The sequence below is a fragment of the Lynx rufus genome, unplaced genomic scaffold (genome assembly GCF_022079265.1).
Source record: "Lynx rufus isolate CCGP_SWC_20201006 ecotype Redwood Valley unplaced genomic scaffold, mLynRuf1.p SCAF_5, whole genome shotgun sequence".
NCBI classification, from domain to species: Eukaryota; Metazoa; Chordata; class Mammalia; order Carnivora; family Felidae; genus Lynx; species Lynx rufus.
The window spans coordinates 159,240-184,489 of NW_025814867.1; the positions used below are offsets into that span (position 1 = coordinate 159,240).

The 25,250-nt window shown below is 43.3% G+C and overlaps 1 protein-coding gene and 1 long non-coding RNA gene across 7 annotated transcripts in view; one reads left to right on the top strand and one right to left on the bottom strand.

Annotated features, from left to right (window-relative positions):
* Nucleotides 1-10,523, bottom strand: part of LOC124526042 (zinc finger protein 660) — a 28,450-nt gene extending 17,927 nt beyond the window's left edge. Inside the window, exons 1-7 of one of the 6 annotated variants that reach the window (XM_047098742.1) lie at nt 10,431-10,523; nt 10,178-10,253; nt 9,805-9,886; nt 8,107-8,647; nt 3,831-3,999; nt 2,275-2,366; nt 1,859-1,985 (exon numbers count right to left, since the gene is read on the bottom strand). In XM_047098742.1, the coding sequence (XP_046954698.1) occupies nt 1,859-1,985; nt 2,275-2,366; nt 3,831-3,999; nt 8,107-8,529 (811 nt within the window). In that variant the 5' untranslated portion in view covers nt 8,530-8,647; nt 9,805-9,886; nt 10,178-10,253; nt 10,431-10,523. The other 5 variants (XM_047098750.1, XM_047098744.1, XM_047098741.1 and 2 more) reach the window with 5 other exon arrangements.
* Nucleotides 10,477-24,891, top strand: LOC124526044 (uncharacterized). The gene is made up of 2 exons (XR_006965605.1): nt 10,477-10,565; nt 24,562-24,891. It is a non-coding gene; the product is annotated as an uncharacterized LOC124526044 (long non-coding RNA).
* Nucleotides 24,892-25,250: the final 359 nt, after the last annotated feature.

Genomic DNA, 25,250 nt, shown 5'->3' on the forward strand with positions numbered 1-25,250 from the left:
GTGCACAGAGGTCTGTCCTGATAGCTCTTAATTGCTCCAATTAATTACCCAATTCAAAAGAGCAATTAGGGGCACCTGAGTGGCTCAGTCGGTTAGGCATCTGACTCTTGACATCGGTTCAGGTCGTGATCTTGCAGTCGTGGGATCGAGCCATGTGTTGGGCTCCATGCCGAGCAGAGACTGCTTGGGATGCTCTCTCCCTCTCTCTCTGCCCCTCCCCAACTTGCGTTCTCTCTCCCTCTCAAAATAAATAAATAAACTTAAAAGGAAAAAAAAAAAAAGAGCAACTGGAGGGCAAGAGAACAGACTGTACAGACGGGTGATCTTACAGAAGTCACTTAGTAAAATGATGAACTCTAACATCCTTTCCAACCACGCCATTGTCTGCTTCCACGGTTCTCAGCAAAGATATTGAGGGGAGAGAGGAGTGGCAAATACCTCAAGTCAAATATGAGAAACAGTGTAGGCAAGCACAATACGGAAAAAAACGGACCAAAAAAAGTGATTCTCACGTGTGAGGACAATGACAAGATTCAGAGAAGCCACGGGTTCAGAAAAGCATGCAGGGGACAGCAGGGCTCTAAAAGTGGGGGTCCTCTAGTCCCTGGGGCACTGAACTGGTAGAAGGCAGTACTGCATTCCTACGAAAATTAAGAAAGGGATCGATAATTTGAAATATGACTCAAAATATGTCTTTGGTATCTTGGTCATCTGGAATCATAGGAAACTGAACAGTTCAATCTTTCCTTTGGAATCTAGAAAAGATGGGAAGAAGCAGGCAATCAGTCACAGCTAAACACAAAAATGTTGGTTCCTTTTAATCACATCTTAAGCAGGGCCACAACCCATCATGGCATTTTAGCACATGGAAAGTTATAGATATCGGGCTCCTTGGCTCCTAAGCCCACCCACCCTCTTCAGATTTGGCTACTGTCCTAGACTTGCCATCCAGAGAACCTGCCCCCAAAACATCCCCCTCCAGGAAGCTGTCCCACCTCCGTCGTTCCTGAAGGGGAAGCTGAGGCAGCCATGCTTTGTGCCTCATGACAACTGGTCTCATTACATCTCAGACCACGACTGACCAGGGCACCAGGCCCAAGGGTAGCTTCTCTGTACCTTACACATCAGCCTCTGCTGTGGCCAGGAGCAAAGTCTGCCCAAATAGAGATGATACTTAATGGCTGAACCACCCTTGGAGTCCCTCTCTAAGTAAATCTGCAACTGGAAATGGGGCAAAATAAAGAAAATAAAAACAAGTAGGAGCTCGAAGCTGAAATGAGGCAAGGAGAGAAGCCAAGCCATTAGGAGCCACGGCATGCAAAAAGTATGAGGGAACAGAAAGTCTAATCAAGAAGATGCCATGAGAGGACAAAAGGTTCGGAGTGAAGAAAATAGGTAGCCGTGGAAGGAGAAAACAGGTAAGCAGGGAGCAACTACCACATTCCCTGGCATAAAAATTATTTGCTGTTGTTGCTGAGGACCCTGTGCTGCTCTGGGTCAGGGCCCAGTTTCCATGGGCCCCATTTCCCAAAGGATGGTCTAGCTGGCAGGTTTGATCAGGGTTTCCATTCCTTCAGCCTTACTGAAGTAACACAGCTCAGGACTTACAATAACATGAGTGGTTCCCTACTCCTTACAACTACAAATTCTAACCAAACCACCTAGCTCAATTAAAAGTGAAATAAAGACACTGCTTATAATTAGAACGCTGAGTGATGGGTGCGTGACAGTTCATTACACTGTTCTCTGTACTTTGTCTTACGTTTGCAGCTTTTTGCAATAAAAACTTGAAAAAGAAGCACATAGCAAAGAAAACGTATAGAATGCAGACTACGTTACTGGGGAACAGAATCATTACCCAATGAGGCCACTCTGCGATAATTTTCCGGCATGAGGCTCCGGTACACGGCTCTCTGACTGAGTGCCGGACCTTTCCACTTCCTCTCGGTATAGTCCACAGACAGGAACTCGTACGCTGCAGAACCCTGGAACGACAAGCTTCTATTGCTCAGGGATATTCCCGGCCTGAAGGGCAGAGACATCAGGGTACCCAGAGCCCAGGGTGGGGCCCTGGTGGGCAAAGGGGTGCTGGAGGGAGAGAAGCTGGGATGAAACAGAGTTCATGAACTCAGCAGGCAGGACCCAGTTCCAGAGGGTGCGATCAGGCTGGGAAACCACAGGAGCACTTTCAGAATGGGCCAGGGCCCGGAGATGAGTGCTAGCTGTTCCTGCACCACACACTTGGGAACTCAGGGAAGACAGACTCAAGCTCACCTGGGGCCTGACCATCCGAAGCACAGTTGCTGCTGCCTGGTCTCCTGACTTCCCAGCTTGGGAAACGGCAGGCACCTGGGAAGCACACTGACCTGACGGAGGAAAGAAAGCTATGAGGACAGCCCTGCCTTGGCTCCAGTAAGGTCTGTGTCCCAGTGAGTGGATTCAAGAGAACCCAGGCGGCTCCACACACTGCCTCTCATCCCTCTTCCAGGCAGGCGTTTTTCTGAGGGTGCAGAGGGTCCTTGGTCAAACTGAGAGCTGGCCATTCCTCCCAGCCCTCACTCGCTTCAACCTCTCTGAAGGAAGCTATACTTCTGCCCGCTTTCTCTCCCCATGGCTTCCCTAGCATCAGCCCAGCCTGCTTTTCCTCTCACATCTCTGGCCCCTCGTTCTGGTTTCACTTCCTTCTCTTGCCTTCTCATTATGGACACTGGAGGCTCTCAGACCTCAGAGCATCTCTTTTTGCTCTGTCGGAGATCTCACCGACTATCAATGCTCTAACGCTGCTTTCGCAGTTCCTAGCTCTTTCCTAGACTCCTATCAGAAGCTTCCAGTCACCTACAGGACGTTACCTTTGGGTGTCCCTCATCACCTCAAATTCAAAATAAAAAATGGATGTTCTGACCATCTTCTTTTCCTGACTTCCCTCTTTCTGTCAGTGAATCCATACACTGGCCAAACCCCCTAATTCTTCCTTTCCACTGTCTCTTGGATTCGTCCTTCCTATGTGTGTCACATCAGTCAATTTCTATTCCACTCAACATTGCTCAGACAACAATTGCCTCACATCCATTCTGGCACACTAGCCTCTTACAGATGCTCTAAGCCATTGGTCTTACCATTCAATCCACAATGGTTACATGTCAGAATAGTCCTCTTGAAATACTGTTTCTAACACATCAACTCCTGCCCACCAAAATTTTCCTAGCGTCAACCCTAAGGCCCTGTATAAGCAGACCCTGGGCGCTGAAAAATAGTCCTTCCTCATTACACTTCACTGGGGTCCAAGGAACCCTCATTTACAGTTTTTGTTCATATCCTCTGCTCTAGTGCCTCTCACTTTTCTCTCCCCTTCAAATGCTACCCCATTTTTCATTGTTCAATCCCACTGCTTCCTTCTCCAATAAGCATCCCCTATCTGCTCCAGCCCACAGTGATTTTTCTCAATGTTTGTGATGTCCATTATGTTCACTCTCATGGCATCAAATGCCTGGGGATAGATGTCACTCAACGTATCTTACAAAATGCCTCTTCTTGCAGTTACGACTCACTCTCTGCCAACTGGATAACAAGCTCTGTGAAAGCAGTGACTGTGTACTATATCTCTCTGGTCCCCAACAGTGCCTAACCTATGACATGTGCTTGACTGAAACTTGCTAAATACATGAATGATTGGAGAATAAGCAATAGGAACAGACAAAGTTACTAGGAAAGAAAGACAGAGGGCAGGACATTGAGGGATTCCAATAGGGTGGGAGATAGGGAGATAAAGGAAAGGAGACTTGAGGAGAAAAGGGAGGCAGCACTTGAAGCCAGAGCTGGGAGTTGAGTACCAGAGTGCCCATTGTGGAGGAGGTATGTCCCTGGGTCCTGAGGAGGCTCCAGGTGGGCTTCAGGGGCTGAACCCTCACTGAGGGGCGAGGTAGGAAGAAATTCTTCTGATGTGCCCAGGGCTGTGGTCTCCTCCAAATGTATTTCCTGTTCCTGTGCAGGAGTTGAAACCTAGGAACAAAGTATTATGATTGGATTCATAAGAGTGCCCTTCAAGGTATGGAACCCAAAACCTCTAAGAAACATCCCCAAAAGAAAGCCAGGAAAAGAACAGCCAATGTCGTTCCAGCCCCAACAGTACAGCCTTCTGGGGGAAAAATTGTCAAAGCGCAATCTATAGCATGCAATTCTGCTTGCTATCCCTCTGTTGAACCTGTCGGTAGGAGCTTGAAGACCAGATTATAAAACCATTTCCATTTTGTCAATTCTTCACACACAAATTTGCTTACGAAGAACAATCTAGAAAAAGGAGCCAGGAGAGTAATTCTGTATACTCCCTGTGACCTTAGCCTACAGAAAAGGCCAATCAGAAGTACCTAGGAAATTGGGGCGCTAGGTGGCTCAGTCAGTTAAGTGTCCAACTCTTGGTTTCAGCTGAGGTCACGATCTCACAATTTCTGAGTTTGAGCCCCATGTCAGGCTCTGCACTGACAGCTTAGAGCCTGCTTGGGACCCTCTCTCTCTCTCTTTCTGCCCCTCCCCTGCTCCCTTTCTCTCTCTCAACATAAACAAACTTAAAAAAAGTACCTAGAGAATAAAAAATGATAGATGTATGTACATATATGTGCATATATAATGCTACTGAAGCTGACAGCAGAAGCAATGGCCCAAAATAGTGCTGACAAACCACGACAGTGTTTCTAATTTCTCTCAGTGAAAGTGTTTCCTCTTTAGAGAGGCCATCTCTGACCATACTGACAAAGCAAGGGTAGTCACTATCTCTCAAATAACCTGGTTACATTTTCTATATGTCTTAATCCTTAAATTATCCTATTTATGCCTTTATTGCCTATTTATCCCCCAATGAAATATAAGCTGTCTGAGGGTAAGAACTTTGTGATGATCACTTGCCCCTAGAACAATTCTTGGCCTAATGTTGGTGTTAATATTTGCTGACCTTCTCTTAATACTTTTTTTTTTCCTTTCAATACTTAATACTAGTTTTTAAAGTTACCTGCAAACCCAGTTGTCAATATGTACTATGCCTCCAAAATAATTTATATAAAAAGTCAAATAAGATCAGATAGCACCAATCTTTAGAGACCTTGAAAATACCTCAGATCATAGGTATTTCTAACCCTTGTCTATTGTCATCACACCATCTCCGCACAGTCTTACGGTTACTTTTTCACCAGCATTTGGGGCAGAAAACCTAAGACACTATCTAAATGAGTAACGTTTATAGGTTCACCTGCTTGCACTAACACGTACATAGTACAGCTTGGGTGCGTAGGTGCAAATAACTTCTTCACAAACCCTGCTGGATTTGCCCCACTGGGTTACATCTGCTGAAATATGAAGGGACTCATTCCTTTATTGTATATCTCTCCAGCATAGTGACAGAACCAAGAGGCTCCCTGGAGTCTGTGGTGCCCAGGTTCTCCACTGGGCAGTCTTATAAATGGGAGTTCCAGCTCTTACATACAATTGCTGAGTACTGGCAGAAGATAGAACCTAACTGCATTGTGATAACACAATCTTGAAATTCACCAACAATTAAATGCTGGTCCAGTTCCTGTTTATTATATAGGACTCAGAAACTCCTAAGTTTCTTTTCTTTGTAGGCAAGAAAATCCCATTCCAATTTTCATTCTAAGATGGCATTCAACAGCAAGATACTAGGGAAAAACTAGTGGCTTAGAACCTAGGGAGCTGAAAAATTCTGATTCCCACACTCGGTGGTAATTAGCAATAACCACACTTCGCCTAAATCTCATGGACAAAGAGAACATTCACTAACTCTGCCATCTTAGATGAATCAATTACTTTTCTGTCCTTCCATCACTTGTCAAATGGAGATGATTACTCTCTGCATATTTTTTAAGCCTGCTAGGAGCTGAAATAAGATACAGGATATAGAAGCATTTTGTAAATTGCATGATTCTACAGCCCAGCAAGGACTACCCTACAACCCTCTTCAGCCTCAAAGTGCACATTTGCACATGCTCACTCCTGCTGAGCAGAATGACTCTGATCTGCCCTGATATTCTTTAATCTCCTCCTGGCAAACTGCCATGAAAAAGCTTGTTTACTCATTTAGCCATAAATACATTTTCTGAGCCTATGCTAGGAAAGACAGACCCGTGTTCTTTTTTTTAAAAAAATTTTTAAATATTTATTTTTGAAGGAGAGACAGACAGAGCATGAGTGGGAGAGGGAGAGGGGCAGAGAGGGAGACACAGAATCTGAAGCAGGGTCCAGGCTCTGAGCTGTCAGCACAGAGCCTGATGCAGGACTCGAACTCACGGGACTGTGAGATCATGACCTGGCCGAAGTCGGATGCTTAACCGACTGAGCCACTCAGGCACCCCAAGACAGTCCCGTTTTCATGTCCTCCCTGTCAGAGAACAAGCCAACAATAATGGCTGTAAGAAATAAGAGTCCAAAGAGCCTACTCCTAGGCAGGAGCGAAGACTGTTCAGCTGCCCTGTCAACTCTAAGTTGCTCTCTCGAGTTTCTGACTTAGTCACCTTTTTCTGAGGCTCCCTGGATAAAAGATTAAGTTTTGATGGAAGGAACATGCTCTTCAGCTTAAGCATATGAAGGTGGGAAAGAGGGAAAATTTCCTTCCACCCTCCTCACTAAATGGCACTCAGAACATTTCAGCCACTAGTCTCTGCCCATGGTTGAACCTAGTTGCTCTCTAGATCCTGGTGATGGCTGATTTATCCCTGCGTTTACTTCCGTATCCAAAGAAATAATGGTTGACAATGGATTTAATGCCAAATGGGCATGGCCAGTACTCTTGGGAAAAAGTCTAGTCCTCAGACTCCAATCAACTGGAATTGATTCCCTAGGCCTAAATATTGTAACTATTTTTTTTTTTAAAGCAATGAATACAATGATATGCTGGGTACTTGGGAATTTTCATATACTGGTTTTCCCTGGTAAAGTACAAAGGAGTAAAAGTAGAGGAGAACCTAATCTACCCTACTCAGTTAGTTATAAGAGCAATTTTAGACTCGTAAGAGCTAACTTACCATGTGTGATAGTCTTTTAATGTGTCAATTTAGCACTAATCTGGGTGTTGTTGTGAAGGTATTTTGTACATGTGATCAAAATCCATACTCAGTTTACTCTAAGTAAAGGAGATTATCCTAGATCATCTGGATGGGTCTGATTCAATCAGTTGCAAAACCTTAAAATCACAGCTAGAAGTTCCATGAAAAAGTAATTCTGCATGTAAACAGCAGCTTCAGCTTGTGCCTGAATTCCAGCTGGCCCTTCCTGATGGTCTGCTCTATTGATTTCAGACTTGCCTGCCAGTCCCCATAACCACATAAGCCATTTTGTGGCAATAATGTAACTATATACACAAATGTAAGTATATAATATATATCATTTCCTACTGGTTTTGCTTCTTTGGCTAAACCCTGACTGATACACATGGTCACAGAGTTAGTTCCCTCTGTTGTCCTAGAAGCCAGATTTTCCACTGTTGACACACTGCTGACTCTCCAACTTTTCCTCTGATTTGAATTCCCTTGGCTTTAAATTTGAAAGAACTCTAGGAAATAGGATAAACCAAAATTAGAATTAAAAGAAAAAAAAAAGGAGAGAGAGACCTCAGTTGGGTTTGGAAAGCTAGAAAAGAAATAAATGATTATGATGCCCTGAAATATCACCTCTGATAAGAAACCTAAAAGACAGCAAGAGAGATAACAGACTCTGAAAAGTATGAGGAAGTGAGCAGTGAGAACTTATCAAGTGAAGGCCCATGTGACCAACACACCCCAAAAACTACCTCTCCCTACCATACTCCCCCACTCTAACCAGCGTGTTGATCTTCTACCTGCCAGGAGTACTGTGTGGATCTCTAGGCTGAAGCTAGGCTCACGACACAGTATTTCACAAACTGATGCACAGAACTTGGCTGGGATGTGCATTTTTGTTTTTTGGCTTGAAGCACAAAAACTATTTCCTCTGTATCCATGGAACGAGCTTAGGAGTCCTCTGGGCAAACCAGCCTAGATCTTAGGGAACGGAGAATTACTATTCCCGGGTTAGCCCAAGCACTAGAGAAGGGTTCCAGAGGCCATTCTAGACTCATCTGCTCACCTCTCCTGGTCCACTGAGGTGTCTCTGGAAATCCTCCACCACAGCCACAGCCTGCTCACCATTCTCAGGTCGATGCAGCTGCACCCAGGTCCGGAGCTCCCCAGGCAGAATGGTCAGGAACTGCTCCAGCACCAGCAGCTCCAGAATCTGCTCCTTAGTGTGTACCTCTGGCATGAGCCACCAGTGGCAGAGCTCCCGGAGCCGGCTCAGTGCCTCCTGAGGCCCAGACATCTCATGGTAACATAACTGTCTGAAGTGGAGCCGGAAAATTTCACAGACGGGAGGGTGGTTCTTTTGGAGATTGCAGGCCTGACCCCAGGTCTGGCTCCCTGGCTCCTGCTTCATGGTCTGGCGCCACTCCTGCTTCTGCAGAACCGCACCCCTAGGGATGAGGCCTAAAGTTCCCCTGCCTTGGGTGGCCATTGTGACCTCAAAGAGAAGCTTGTTTCAGCTGCAGTTTGTCCAATTAAAATGATGCTCTAGAATTCAGGTTTCAGGAGCTGTTTTTCAGAGTTGGGGGAATAGGGTGATGGGGTGTCACCTACAGAAACACCGAGAGAGAAATCAGAGTCCCAAAGTGTTCAGTCCCAGGCTGATGACAGACCATCCACAGTTAAAACCCAAAGCTCCGGGGGGAGAAAAAGGGCACAATCAGGGCAGTCTCTCTAAGCATCTCTCCAAGTGACTTGCCTTCTTAAACTTTTCAGTGGCTCCCATCATCTACAGGATAAAACCTAAATGTCTATGACTAGCATTCACAGCCCTTTACCACCTGGCCTTGGGCCTCTTTTCTAGCCACACCCTCTAACACTCTCTCCAATGCCCAGACTAGAAAGGCTGTAATGATCTCCAAATGAGGAATATGCAAGGCGATGCAAAGAGTATATAAGAACATAGTAAGTTGCTGTTTAATTCCTATTTAGCATATGTCTTATGTGTACTGAAATTCGCAAAACAGTACATATATTTAATTTGTAAGTAAACCTATGTTGGAAGTAAATAAACCTATGTTGGAAGTGAATGCTCAAATCTCTTCTTTATTGTGACAGAAATGCACAACATAGATTGAGACTAACGCTCCAGAGACACAGCTAGAATCACATACACTCTTACCCTGATTGGATTTTTCTTCTTCAACTTTTGATAAACTCCTGCTCATCTGTCAAGACCCAAAACAAATACCATTTTCTCCTGAGTGCTTTCCTGATTGTCCCATGTAGGAAGAGAGCTGGTAGTCTCCCTCTCTCTACTTCTCACTGAAACACTGCTGTTTTAACTAGTTTATGCACAACTCGTCACTCACACCCTCCTGCTAGATAGCCACCAAAGGAAAGGAACCGAATGGAGTCAGAAAATGCCAGACCTTTTTCTACTCAACCACCTCCCCTAGAAAACCTTCCTGATCTCTCGAGGCTTAAGTGTGGTTATTGCCTCAGTGGGCCCACAGCACCTTTTTCATTCAAACCTCTGCGAGAGCACTTCTCACACTGTTTGTGGTTTACATTGCTGTCTCCCCCACTTTGTGGAAGGACTCAAACGGCAAGGCTGTTTCCCAGTCTTCTCTGTATATAGGTGTGCGTACAGGGCATACAGTGGTAAACATTTGCTAGACAAATGAATGTGACTCATTCAGCTGATACTGAAGTGGGGGGAAAAGTTGTATCCAGTTTATATATGTAAAACTCTGAGAATCAGCACCTTCATTGTAACCAGAGGGTCTAGGCTAGTCACCATGCAACTCAGGAACCTCGGTAAGCTACTTCTCTCTAGGCTTCAGTTCCTGTAAGGAAAAAACAAACACAAACAAACAAAACACTTTAAAATAATCCGTTAATTCCGCTCTGAAATCCCACACCTGTAGAAAGTTCTGATCATTTTCCTACTTCTCTAACAGTTCCGAATGCTCAGCAGCTAATCTCATCTGCACTTCCGAGTCTCCAAGTGTCACTTGACGTTTGAAATTTCGAGACTGTCTCTCACTTCTGACGCTTCCTATTGTCTTTCAATGCAAGGTTGGGAAAACATCCACCTACATTTCGCGTTAAACCAGGGCTTCTGCGGCGCCGCTCACCTGGCCACGTCTGCCCTTTTCAACCGCTGTACCGGCAGGTGCCCGGCTCCTGGCCAGGCACGGCTGATCAAGGGTACTGGACAAAGAGGAGGCTCTATAAGCGGCGGCTTCCCGTCACAGGGACCCGCCGCCGGCCGCGGGGGCGAAGCGTGGGCCGGGCCGGCGTCGCCGATCAGTGCTGCGGGCGGCCGCGGCTCCAACCCAGCGACCCCGGCCCGGGCAGCACCTCCCTCCCCGTCCCTGGTCCGCTCACCGGGGTAGTGTGGCGGTGACCCCTGGGTGCGGGACACGACCGTGGCCCGCAGAAGCGAAAACAATGGCAGAGCCGGAAGCGAGAACAAGGCCCACTTCCGGCCCCTCCAGGATCCCGGAAATCTCTGTGGCGAAGGTGGGCCCGCTTCCCTGCCCTCGGAGAAGGGGGGCTGGGAAGGGTGGGGGGGAGGCGTGGCGGGACCGTGGTCGCCAGTACAAGCTGCTCCCGGGCCAGGCCGGGCCACCTTAGAAGGGAGAGAGGGCGGAGACTCAAATGAGGGCTCAGGCTGCGCACTTGCTCCTCTCAGAGTATTCATCCCGGGTCTGCCCCTACCCCTTCTGCTGACCTTGGGAAATAGACCCAACTTCTGAGACTTTTTGTCATCCGAAAAACGTAGAGCGTAAAGTGTGCCTCACTGGGCTAGGAGTGCTGACGGGAGTAACATACAGATACTACATAGCAAACGGCCTGGCGTATCCTGAGCGTTCAGTTATTATTACATTATATGTGATACCCAGGGCATTTTCACCCAATCTGAGTTTCACTGAAGTGAGCAACAGGGCATCTCCATCTTACTAATGAAGAAACAGGCCCAGTGAATGATATTTTGGTCTATGGATGTGGTTAATCTTTCCTGAAACAGTCCTGGCAATCTATGTCCATGGAAAGGTCCTTAGGGAGTGTGGAGCAGCAGGTAAAAGATGGAAAGGTATGGAGACAACATAATATAGATGCATTTCTCTAGTCTAGTATCTGGGAGGCAGGAGTTACCCAGGTGGTCTTCACATGGAAGAATGGTTTGCATATAGAAGCAGGTTGTGAACAGGTCCTGCTGCTAACATGATTGAGTAGGCCCTGAAGCCACAATCTCTAGGTGTAATGGCGATGGGTGAGGGGCAGAAGATAAGATCAGGCCCTTTCCCATATAGTTAGCTATATCTTATGTAGCTTATTGTAGCCCAACAGGTGGGTCATTTACAGGGTGCAAAGTAACAGTCTCCTGGGCTATCCAAGCGTCACCAATATCTCAAGAGTTTCTGGGCCCATGTCTGGACTTGATATGAGTCCCTCAGTTCCATGAACAAGCCAGGACAGAAAAAGACATCAGAAGACCTACTGCAGAGTTTTTGCAAATTCTAAAGGAAGTCTTTTGAAGTAGTCTTTGCCCACTTGGCCTAGAGTGGCCTTCTGATAGCAAGATCATCCTCTACATTTGGAAACCTCACAGGGAGGACTTGGCCATCTCATCCTAGCTTCTGCCTGGCATTGCCATTGGATGTGGCCCATTGGTCCTAACCCTAACCCTCAGAGACTCAGGGTTCTTACACAAGAAATTTCTTAATTCCAGACCAAATGCGTCAGCTTCAGTTTTCAGGTTTCCCTGACGATGTGTTGTCCTGCAGTTCTGGCGGCTTAGGAGTGTGTAGGAGACTCAAGAATCTGGAAAACAAGATTGAGTTCTTTTATTCCTCAGAGCTGTTTCATGCCCAGGTGGTTGGCTTTCCTAGTCAGCTTTATCAGGGCAGTGTGTCTAAACTTCATAGGTCCCTCTGTAGCCAGCAGTGTGGAACTGATATACCATGACTGGATTGAATCCCAGTGAGGAAGACATCTCCATGCTGCCTCCCATATAGCATCTTGGACACTGGCATTTGGGCCAAAAAACTCGGGAGATCTGAGGGAACACTACCCTGACCTCTTTGAGAAACCATCACACTATCTTTGTTATGAGAGCTAACAGAAAATGTAACCCAAATTCTAGATGCTTAAAGCAGAACTCATCATCTCTGAAGCTCCACGCATGTTCCCATCACCGTGAAAGACACTGTCATTCACCCAGAACCCCAAACCAGAACCCTGGATGCCATACCATGGGTTGGGTGACCATAGCCAAGTTACTTAGCCTTTCTGTGCTACAGTGCTGCATCTTCCTCATCTGTAAAATAAAGATAACAGTAGCTAAATCATAGAGTTAATAAGAGGACTGGATGAGATAATATATAAAAAGCACTTAGAATGGTGCCTGGCAGATTGTAGGTATAATAGGTGTTTTCTAGTGTGTTTCCTCCCACTTCTTCATCCACTGTATCCAGATTACTGCCAAGGCCTGCTGAGTCTTTGACCCATTTGTATGTAACAACAACAACAGCGATGACAATAACAACCTTTTGATTTAAGGAGACCACAAAAAGAGGAGCACAGTCAGGTCTGGAGATTCTCCGTCCCTAAACTGCTCAGACCTTGTCACATTATCTATGTGGACAGTCTCCTTTTCAATAGCCAAGAACTCTTATACATCTTAAAATAAAGTGTGTCCCTAGAAACATGGGCAGGAACATCCAGCTACTGTGCTTGAATGGGAGTGGATGGGGCCCAAGAGCAGAGAGACTCTCCTATTACCTTGAAAACTTCTACTTGTTCTTCAAGACTTACCCGAGAAATCCCTTTCTCCAGGAAGACTCCCCTATATCCCATCTCTCCACCTGGATTAGGTGCCCCTTCCTTTGTGTTCTTGTGATGGCCTGCCATATATTTGTAACACTGTGTTAACACTGTTTACTTGTCAGCCTCCTGCACTGTACAGTAAGCCCTATGTGAGCTGATACCATGTTCATAGTTGAGTCCCCAGGCACAAACTCCAGGCTTGGCTGGTTTTAGTATTTGTCTTCTTGGTTGGAAGAAAAGGTCAGGCCACCTTTGTTTCCCTGGTGTCCAGCACAGAGCCTGGTCTAACCACTAAGAAATATGTCCTTTATCTGGCTTGCTGTGGAAGGCTTTTTAATCAGAGAAGGAAAATCATAGGACTGGGTTGTGATTGCCAGCTATACTGAGAGGCTTAGAGGGAAAGAGACAGGAACATCCCTTATATCTGCTTTGCAATTCCAGTGCCTTTGTAAGATAGAATCGTTAGTTTGCAGGTGAGGCTTGGCAAACATCCTGCTATGTGGGAAATATTTTACCGGCTAAAAAGGGCAAGGAAGACTTTGAATTCAGGTCTATAGCCATCCCCTTCTCTTTCTGTTGCAAGATGCTATCTTTCTCTGACCCTCATTCACTCCTGTTCTTTATTACTCTATTCCTTCCTGCTAATGGAGTTCCAGGTCCTGTTAGGAGCATGGTGGGGGGCGGGGGGTCAGTGACAGTAATAAAACATAGCTTTGAGGTAGACACAGGGGCGCTGCATGAACTGTTTTCCTCGAGTAAAGGCCTCAGGGAGACCCACAGTCCTACTTACTGGAAGCAAATCCCAGGCAGGAAGACCAAGGAGATGAGCAGGTCTCTGAGCTGCCTACATGGAACTGGAAGTTGCTTCAGGGGCCCGAAGAACATGAAGGGATCACTTCCCGGTGCTTCCTTGGTTCAGGACCCTAACCAGGTGACTGCTGGTAGTGTGGTGGTTGGGCTGGGCTGGGCTGGGCTGGGCTGGGTGTGCCATTTCAGAGCCCTGCAGTGGGAGCTGCAGTCTTGGATTGTGTCCGCCCATTTTTGGTGCTGATATTGACCCTCACAACTGACATAGATGGGGATATCCACCCAGAAAGCGGTGGGGACGATCCAGGGATCCCAGCACATTAGCAAAGGCATTTAATGGGAATGCTGACCTCTGCCTCCATGCCTGGTACCATCCCAACTCACTGTGCTTCCTTTCTGGGAATCCAACCCAGTAGTCTTAGGAGAGCAGGGGCTATACCCCCTGTACTCTGTTCTGGCTAAATCCCTGCTCCAGGCCTGTCATTCTGACCTCAGCCTTCTCAGCCTACCTCCAGCTCACCCTCTGGCCCTTCCTGCTGCAAATCTGCAAAGTGCAAAGAGCATTTTCAGGTCTCATCCTACCCACAGGTCCCAGCCACCAAGGTTGTTGGCAAGGACCAATGGATTGCACGAAGGATCCTTAGAGTCGGTAGTCTGGCCACCACCTTTTTTTTTTTTCCTGTTAAAAAAGTGGGGTTTTTTTAATATAATTTATTGTCAAATTGGTTTCCATACAACACCCAGTGCTCATCCCAACAAGTGCCCTCCTCAATGCCCATCACCCACTTTCCCCTCTCCCCCATCCCCCATCCACCCTCAGTTTGTTCTCAGTATTTAAGAGTCTCTTACGGTTTGCCTCCCTCCCTCTCTGTAACTTTTTTTTCCCCTTCCTCTCCCCCATGATCTTCTGTTAAGATCCATATATGAGTGAAAACATATGGTGTCTGTCTTTCTCTGACCAACTTATTTCACTCAGCATAATACCCTCCAGTTCCATCCACATTGCTGCAGATGGCCAGATTTCATTCTTTCTCATTGCCAAGTAGTATTCCATCGTATATATAAACCACATCTTCTTTATCCAATCATCAGTTGATGGACATTTGGGCCCTTTCCATAATTTTGCTATTATTGAAAAGTGCTGCTATAAACATTGGGGTACATGTGCCCCTATGCATCAGCACTCCTGTGTCCCCTGGATACATTCCTAGCAGTGCTATTGCTGGGTCATAAGATAGTTCTATTTTTAATTTTATGAAGAACCTCCACACTGTTTTCCAGAGTGGCTGCACCAGTTTGCATTCCCACCAATGGTGCAAGAGGGTTCCTGTTTCTCCACATCCTCTCTATTATCTATTGTCTCCTGATTTGTTCATTTTAGCCACTCTGACTGGCGTGAGGTGGTATAGCAGTGTGGTTTTATTTGTATTTCCCTGATGATCAGTGACGTTCAGCATCTTTTCATGTGTCTGTTGGCTATCTGGATGTCTTCTTTGGAAAAGTGTCTATGTTTTCTGCCCATTTCTTCACTGGATTATTTGTTTTTTGGGTGTGGCCACCACCTTCTTATTTTACAGGTGGGGAAATGGGACCACAAGCGATATAAGCCAAAATTTCCTGCCTCTCATTCCAAAGATGTCTCTTTTTCTGAGCCAATGTCCATGACCTTGATTCTCCTGAAGCACCATTTGGTCTTGGAAATAATAAACTTGACACTGTTGGTTATAATATTTCAGTTTCTGAGTTTGTTGGACCTCAGATTTGAAATCCAAGTTCTTCCAGAAGTGTCTCAAACATAGACTGGAATTTCTTTCCAGCCCTGTGAGTATGACGGACCTAAGCTCTGCCACTTACCATCTGGGATTTGTGACAACTTATGTATCCATTTAGTCTTAAGTCTCTATGTGTGAAATGGAAAAAAAAAATCGATGCCCGCTGACATCTCCAAGTTAGGAGGATTAAGTGAGGTAAGTTGTGAGCTTTGGCATGTCCTATACAAACATCTATGTAAGAAACGTCAGATTCTAGGAGGGAGATAGGGGAGTAAGACTGGACCTTGAAAATATCAAGGCAGATAGAGATGACTAGCAAAAGGCAATATGTGAAACCCAACATAGGAGAAATGCAGAGAGCCAAGGGAAGGTTTGATCTTGAAAGGGATCACAGACAGCCTCAAAGGAAACAGCATTGAGTTGAGCCTTGAAGTTGGATTTGGACAGATGTTGAGGGAGAGGAGACAACATGATCAAATGTTGAGAGAGACACATTTTAAGGAGGGGGGTAATCATTATTTCCATTCAGGTTATTTCCTGTTATAAGCTGTAGAAAATTAACAAAAAAGTGATGCAGTCTCTAGTTTTTATGTGTAAAATCTCTATGCCCCTAAACCACCATAATATAATGTCTCTTGATCCTGTTCTTTTTTTAAAAAAATATTTTAAAAAATATTTTTGAGTTTTTTTTAATTAAAGTATAATTAACATACAGTGCTATATTAGTTTCAGGTATGCAATATAAGATTCAACATTTCTATACGTTGCTCAGGGCTCACCACAATAAGAGCACTTTTTTTTTTTCCTTTGAGAATAGAAAGACATGTTGGATCAAAATTTTCCCTTTTGTCTGAGTTTATGTTCCCAGTAGCCCAAATATATCTTAATATTTATTTATTTTTAATATATTTTTTAATTTTTAAATTTTTGTTTATTTTTAAATTTACATCCAAGTTACTTAGCATATAGTGCAATAATGATTTTAGGAGTAGATTCCAATGATTCATCCCCTATGTATAACAAACAATTCTTATCCCCACAACTGTCTTCCTTAATGCCCCTTACCCATTTAGCCCATCCCCCACCCACAACCCCTGCAGTAACCCTTAGTTTGTTCTCTGTATTTAAGAGTCTCTTATGTTTTCTCCCCCTCCCTTTTTTTATATTATTTTTGCTTCCCTTCCCTTATGTTCATCTGTTTTGTATCTTAAATTCCACATATGAGTGAAGTCCTATGATATTTGTCTTTCTCTGACTAATTTCACTTAACACCCTCTAGTTCCATCCAGGTAGTTGCAAATGGCAAGTTTTCATTCCTTTTGATTGCTGAGTAATACTCCATTCTATATATATACCACATCTTCTTTATCCATTCATCTGTCAGTGGACACTTGCGCTCTTTACATACTTTGGCTATTGTCTATAGCACTGCTATAAACATTGAGGTGCATGTGCCCCTTTGAAACAGCACACCTATATCCCTTGGATAAATACCTAGTAGTGCAATTGCTGAGTTGTAGGGTAATTCTATTTTTAATTTTTTTAGGAACCTCTATATTGTTTTCCAGAGTAGCTGTACCAGTTTGCATTCCCACCAGCAGTGCGAAAGAGATCCTCTTTCTCTGCATCCTCACCATCTGTTGTTGCCTGAGTTGTTAAGTTCAGCCATTCTGACTGGTGTGAGGTGGTTATCTCATTGTGGTTTTGATTTATATTTTCCTGATGATGAGTGATTTTGAGCATTTTTTCATGTGTCTGTTCACATACTGGATGTCTTGTTTGGAGAAGTGTCTATTCATGTCTTTTGCCCAATTCTACACTGGATTATTTGTTTTTTGGGTGTTGAGTTTGGTAAGTTCTTTCTAGATTTTGTGTACTAACCCTTTATCTGATATGTCATTTGCAAATATCTTCTCCCATTCCATCGGTTGCCTTTTAGTTTTGCTGATTGTTTCCTTCACTGTGCAGAAACTTTTTATCTTGATGAAGTCCCAATACTTCATTTTTGCTTTTGTTTCCTTTGCCTCTGGAGACGTGTTCAGTTAGAAGTTGCTGCAGCTGAGGTCAAAGAGGTTTTTGCCTGTTTCTCCTCGAGGATTTTGATGGATTCCTGTCTTGCATTGAGGTCTTTCATCCATTTTGAGTTTATTTTTCTGTATGATGTAAGAAAGTGGTCCAGGTTCATTTTTCTGCATGTCGCTGTCCAGTTTTCCCAGCACCACTTGCTGAAGAGACTATCTTCATTCCATTGGATATTTTTTCCTGCTTTGTCAAAGATTAGTTGGCCATACGTTTCTGGGCCCATTTCTGGGTTCTCTATTCTGTTCCATTGATCTGGGTGTCTGTTCTTGTGCCAGTACCATACTGTCTTGATGATTACAGCTTTGTAATACAGCTTGAAGTTTGGGATTGTGATGCCTCCTGCTTTGGTTTTCTTTTTCAAGTTTGCTTTGGCTACTAGGGGTCTTTTGTGGCTCCATACAAATTTTAGGATAGTTGGTTCTAGCTCTGTGAAGAATGCTGGTGTTACTTTGATAGGGATTGCATTGAATATGTAGATTGCTTTGGGTAGTATTGACATTTTCACAATATTTGTTCTTACTATCTAGGAGCATAGAATATTTTTCCTTTTTTGTGTGTCTTCTTCAATTTCTTTCATAAGGTTTCTATAGTTTTCAGTGTATAGATTTTTCACCTCTTTGGTTAGATTTATTCCTAGGTATTTTATGATTTTTGGTGCAATTGTAAATGGGATCAATTTCTTGATTTCTCTTTCTGTTGCTTCATTGTTGGTGTATAGGAATGCAACCGATTTCTGTGCATTGATTTTATATCCTGCGACTTTGCTGAGTTCATGGATCAGCTCTAGCAGGTTTTTGGTGGAATCTTTTGGGTTTTCCATGTACAGTTGTCATGTCATCTGTGAAGGGTGAAAGTTTGACCTCCTCCTGGCTGATTTGGATGCCTTTTATTTCTTTGTGTTGTTTGATTGCTGAGTCTAAGGCTTCCAATACTGTTGAATAACAGTGGTGAGAGTGGACATCCCCGTCGTGTTCCTGACCTTAGGGCAAAAGCTCAGTTTTTCCCCATTGAGGATAATATTAGCGTTGGGTCTTTCATATATGGCTTTTATGATCTTGAGGTATGATCCTTCTATCCCTACTTTCTTTAGGGTTTTTATCAAGAAAGGATGCTGTATTTTGTCAAATGCTTTCTCTGCATCTATTGAGAGGATCATGTGGTTCTTGTCCTTTCTTTTATTGATGTGATGAATCACATTGATTGTTTTGGGGATATTGAACCAGCCCTGCATCCCAGGTAAAAATCCCCCTTGGTCGTGGTGAATAATTATTTTTTAATATATGAAATTTATTGTCAAATTGGTTTCCATACAACACCCAGTGCTCATCCCAAAAGGTGCCCTCCTCAATACCCATCACCCACCCTCTCCTCCCTCCCACCCCCCATCAACCCTCAGTTTGTTCTCAGTTTTTAACAGTCTCTTATGCCTTGGCTCTCTCCCACTCTAACCTCTTTTTTTTTTTCCTTCCCCTCCCCCATGGGTCCCTGTTAAGTTTCTCAGGATCCACATAAGAGTGAAACCATATGGTATTTATCTTTCTCTGTATGGCTTATTTCACTTAGCATCACACTCTCCAGTTCCATCCACGTTGCTACAAAAGGCCATATTTCATTTTTTCTCATTGCCACGTAGTATTCCATTGTGTATATAAACCACAATTTCTTTATCCATTCATCAGTTGATGGACATTTAGGCTCTTTCCATAATTTGGCTATTGTTGAGGGTGCTGCTATGAACATTGGGGTACAAGTGCTCCTATGCATCAGTACTCCTGTATCCCTTGGATAAATTCCTAGCAGTGCTATTGCTGGGTCATAGGGTAGATCTATTTTTAATTTTCTGAGGAACCTCCACACTGCTTTCCAGAGCGGCTGCACCAATTTGCATTCCCACCAACAGTGCAAGAGGGTTCCCGTTTCTCCACATCCTCTCCAGCATCTATAGTCTCCTGATTTGTCATTTTGGCCACTCTGACTGGTGTGAGGTGATACCTGAGTGTGGTTTTGATTTGTATTTCCCTGATAAGGAGCGACGCTGAATATCTTTTCATGTGCTTGTTGGCCATCCGGATGTCTTCTTTTTTTTTTTTTAATTTTTTTTTTTTGGGGGGGACAGAGAGAGACAGAGCATGAACAGGGGAGAGACAGAGCATGAACGGGGGAGGGGCAGAGAGAGAGGGAGACACAGACTCGGAAACAGGCTCCAGGCTCTGAGCCATCAGCCCAGAGCCTGACGTGGGGCTCGAACTCACGGACCGCGAGATCGTGACCTGGCTGAAGTCGGACGCTTAACCGACTGCGCCACCCAGGCGCCCCCATCCGGATGTCTTCTTTAGAGAAGTGTCTATTCATGTTTTCTGCCCATTTCTTCACTGGGTTATTTGTTTTTCGGGTGTGGAGTTTGGTGAGCTCTTTATAGATTTTGGATACTAGCCCTTTGTCCGATATGTCCTTTGCAAATATCTTTTCCCATTCCGTTGGTTGCCTTTTAGTTTTGTTGGTTGTTTCCTTTGCTGTGCAGAAGCTTTTTATCTTCATAAGATCCCAGTAATTCACTTTTGCTTTTAATTCCCTTGCCTTTGGGGATGTGTCGAGTAAGAGATTGCTACGGCTGAGGTCAGAGAGGTCTTTTCCTGCTTTCTCCTCTAAGGTTTTGATGGTTTCCTGTCTCACATTCAGGTCCTTTATCCATTTTGAGTTTATTTTTGTGAATGGTGTGAGAAAGTGGTCTAGTTTCAACCTTCTGCATGTTGCTGTCCAGTTCTCCCAGCACCATTTGTTAAAGAGGCTGTCTTTTTTCCATTGGATGTTCTTTCCTGCTTTGTCAAAGATGAGTTGGCCATACGTTTGTGGGTCTAGTTCTGGGGATTCTATTCTATTCCATTGGTCTATGTGTCTGTTTTTGTGCCATGAATAATTTTTTTAATGATATTTTTTAAGATATTAATCTTGTTGAGGATTTTTGTATCCATGTTCATCAGGGAAATTGGTCTATAATTCTCCTTTTAAGTGGAGTCTTTGGTTTTAGAATCAAGGTAATGCTGGCTTCATAGAAAAAATTTGGAAGTTTTCCTTTTGTTTCTATTTTTTGGAACAGCTTCAAGAGAATAAGTGTTACCACTTCCTTAAGTGTTTGGTAGAATTCCCCTGAAAGCCATCTGGCCCTGGACTCTTGTTTTTTGGGAGATTTTTGATTACTAATTAGATTTCTTCACTGGTTATGGGTCTGTTCAAATTTTCTATTTCTTCCTGTTTCAGTTTTGGTAGTTTATATGTTTCTAGGAATTCATCGATTTCTTCCAGATTGCCCATTTTACTGGCATATAATTGCTCATAATATTCTCTAATTATGTTTTTATTTCTGCTGTGTTGTGATGTCTCCTCTTTCATTCTTGATTTTATTTATTTGTGTCCTTTCCTTTTTTTTTTTTAATCAAAGTGGCTAATTGTTTATCGATTTTGTTAATTCTTTCAAAGAACCAGCTTCTGGTTTCATTGATCTGTTCCACTGTGTTTTTTTGGTTTCAATAGCATTGATTTCTGCTCTAATCTTTATTATTTCTTATCTTCTGCTGGTTTGGGGTTTTATTTATTGCTCTTTTCGAGTCTTTAGGTGTAAGGTTAGGTTGTGTATCTGAGACCTTTCTTCCTTCTTTAGGAAGGTCTGGAATGCTATATATTTCCCTTTTATGACCACCTCTGCTGCATCCCAGAGGTTTTGGGCTGTGGTGTTATTATTTTCATTGGCTTCCATGTACTTTTTAATTTTCTCTTTAACTTCTTGGTTAGCCCATTCATTTTTTAGTAGGATGTTCTTTAGTCTCCAAGTATTTGTTATCTTTCCAAATTTTTTCTTGTGGTTGATTTCCAGTTTCATAGCATTATGGTCTGGAAATATGCATGGTATGATCTTGATCTTTTTGTATTTGTTGAGGGTCTTCTGCCCATTTCTTATGAGGGTTGTTTGTTTTTTGAGTGTTGAATAAGTTCTTTGTAGATTTTGGATACTAACCCTTTATCAGATATGTCATTTGCAAAAATCTTCTCCCATTCTGTAGGCTGTCTCTTAGTTTTGTTGATTGTTTACTTCACAGCAGAGAAGATTTTTATCTTGTGAAGTCCCAATAGTTCATGTTTGCTTTTGTTTCCCTTGCCTTTGGTGACATGCCTGGTAAGAAGTTGCTCCAGCTAAGGTCAAAGAAGTTGTTGCCTGTTTTCTCCTTTAGGATTTTGATGTTTTCCTGTCTCACATTTAGGGCTTTCATCCGTTTTGAATTTATTTTTGTGTATGGTGTAAGAAAATGGTCCAGTTTGATTCATCTGCATGTCACCATCCAGTTTTCCCAACACCATTTGTTGAAGAGACTATCTTTTTTCCATTGGATATTTTTGCTGCTTTGTTTAAGATTAGTTGAGCATATATTGTGGGCCCAGAAGGCTTTCAAAAAGCTATGTTATAAGAGACAACTTCACCAGAACTTTCTCTTATATCTTAGAACTATGCATATGGTCACCCTTAATTCTAAGAGAAGTGAGGAGACTGATTACTCTCAGTTTCTTGCCTCTAGAGCAGTAGCTCTATCCAATAAAAGGTTCTTTGATGATGGAAGTATTCTATATTTGTTCTAATAATATGATAGCCACCAGCCATATGTGGTAACTGAACACTTGAAATGTAGCTAGCTAGTATGACTGAAGAAATGAATTGAATTTTATTTTATTTAAATTACCTAGTGGCTAGGTATGCCTAGTGGCTACCATATTGTATAGCTACAGCTTTAAAATAAAAGAAGTCAAGGAGAAAGGGGGTTGGAAAAGATGAGTAAGCCAACCTAGAATATCTTCTAATGTACTTACATACATTAAGATCAGCTGATACCTTTGGACTTTGTGCCACCACATTAGCGTCTGTTACACCCCATGCTTTCTCCTACATTCCTCCTTTCTACTCCTTGATATAGTAAAAGTTGGTAAGAAAACCAAAAACAGGGAAGCTTAGTAGGAAGCTAGTGCAGTGGAGTAGATATGAGACAATTACTGCCTGGACTGGAGTGGCTTGAAGTAAAGGGAGGATATAAGAGGCATTCTCAAGGAATAATCTGTGGGAAGGAGGGGGGGAATCACAGTTGTGAGAGGTAGTTGTGAGGATGCCAACGTTGGAACTGTGGCATGAGGAAAGAGGAATCGTTTTATAGGAAAAGAAGATGAAATTTAGATGTTGACTTTATGGTGCTGAGTGACATCCAAGTAAATTGTCCAGCAAGCAAGAAAAAGTGTGTGGGAGGCTTCAGGAGAGAGTTTGGAGTCCTATTTTTCAGAGGCCTGTGGGAGTATATATGGAAAGCCAATATCTTACTTTACCATGTGCCAAATCCATCAAAAGTGAAATCAGCCAGCAAAAATGTTTTTACCTAACCAAGTTAAATATCAAAAATATTTGAGGAAAATATGGCAAAGAGTATGTTACAAGAGATGCAGGAGGAGCTGAAGCCCTGTACCAAGTGAGAACAAAGAACATGTGATGAATTGCCACAATCAGCCTCATTCATAGGATGGGCAGGGGGCAGCATCTGTGCTGTCAGTTTGCCATTTTTGACATTCTTGTAACTTTGTACACAAATAGTCATTTTGCAAACAAACACTTTCAGAGCAGGGTGTCTGTTTATCTCTGACTATTTATAATGGGCATATGAAAGAAATCCTTATAGAATAAAATTGAAATGGTTAGAAGAACTATTTCTGTTTATCTTTCACCCACAATGTTTCCAATCCTCAGTTCTCTGTTTTCATCAGATTTCAACATTTCACTGACCAATCTTAGTAGTCTAGTACCTTCAGAAGTTTATTTATAAAAGTAAATAGATTGGAAGACAATTACAGTAATTTTCATTCTCCTATGTCAACAGATACCACTTAAAAATAGCTTCCCATTTTGAAAGAATTTAACATTCATAAGAAGTTATACGAATAGTATGGAGAGTTCTCATAGACCTTTCAGCCAGCTTCCCCCAGTGATAACACCCTGTATAGTTGGAATTCATTGTCAAAACCTGAAAATTGACACTGATACAACACCATCAACTAAGCAAAAATCTCATTTGGATTTCACCAGATTTTACATGCGATCTTTTTATGGGAGGGTTTTGGGTGTAACCTGAATAATGGGTCCCCTAAAGATATCTACATTCTAATCTCTGGAACCTGTGAATATTACCTTATGTGGCAACAAGTATTTTGCAGATGCCATTACATTGAGGATTTTTGAGATAGGGAGATTATCCTGGTTTATTCACATGGGCCCCAAATAGAATCACATATATCATTTTAAGAGAAAGACAACAGAAGATTGACACAGATTGAAGAGGAGAAGGTAATGTCAACACAGAGGCACATTGGAGTGGTGCAGCCACAAAGCCAGTGGTACAAACCACCAAACCAATAATGACTGTTACCAGGAACTGGGAGAAGCAAGGAACAGTCTGCCTCAGAGCCTCTAAGAGAGTACAGCCCTTGCTAACACCTCGATTTCGGTCCAGTGAAACTGATTTTGGACTTCTAGTGTCTGGAAGTTACATGTAAGAGAATAAATTTTCTTTCTTCCTCCCTTCCTCCCTCCCTCCCTCTCTTTCTTTCTTTCTTTCTTTCTTTCTTTCTTTCTTTCTTTCTTTCTAATGTTTATTTATTTTTGAGAGAGATAGAGTGTGAGCAGAGTGTGAGCAGGGGAGGCGGGGGCAGAGAGAGAGGGAGACACAGAATCTGAAGCAGGCTCCAGGCTCTGAGCTGTCAGCACAGAGCCCAACGTGGGGCTCAAACCCACCAGCTGTGAGTTCATGACCTGAGCTGAAGTCGGTGCTTTGCCGACTGAGCCACCCAGGTGCCCCAAGAATAAATTTCTGTTTTAAGCCATTGTTATACATTGTTATACCAGCCACAAGAAACTAATATCAGGTGTTGTGAACCTGTGTAAAACCTCTGAGCGTGAGAGACTATATTTGGGCTAAAACTTCTTTCTGTTTTTGAAACAGGATATTGAACTGGACAAAACCATATGACTAAACAGAGGACTGCTACACTCACATTCTGGATAAAAATTGGACACTCTGCAAAAACATTTTTTCCTAGTCACTGTCACACTGTACTCAGAAAACCAATGGATGGCCAAATGTAATTGTACCTTCCAATCACAGTCTTTGGAAAACAACTTGTGTAAGTTTCCTGCTACCTCTGCAATTTGCTGATACATAAGCCTGGCTTTTACTCCTCAGTGGGACACAGTTTGGGTTGCTACCCAAATCAGTGCTCCCTGAATTTCAATTCTGAGAAATCAAATAAATGCTTTTGTTGTATTTCAGTTATTCCGCTTTTCTGGGTCCCACAGTGTATAGTATGAAATGTTATTAAATGTATCAATTCATGTAAATACCACCATGATCAGTATATAAAACTTCCATTACCATAAAGAAACTCTTTTATGCTACCCCCCATCCCCTTCATTACCCTTATATCCATTTTCTCTTCAGTGAGACCTGGACCTGAATTGCCAGCCCTTTATCAACCCCTCATTCCTTTTGACGTGTCAGTGGTAATTCTTCCACAAATCCATATGGAGAGAGAAGTCCACCTGGCTCAGGGGGCTTATTTCCTCCCCTCATAGAGAAACGGTTCAGCAGGTCTGAATCAACTTAGCAAAGAACAGGGATGTAAGGCTCTGTTT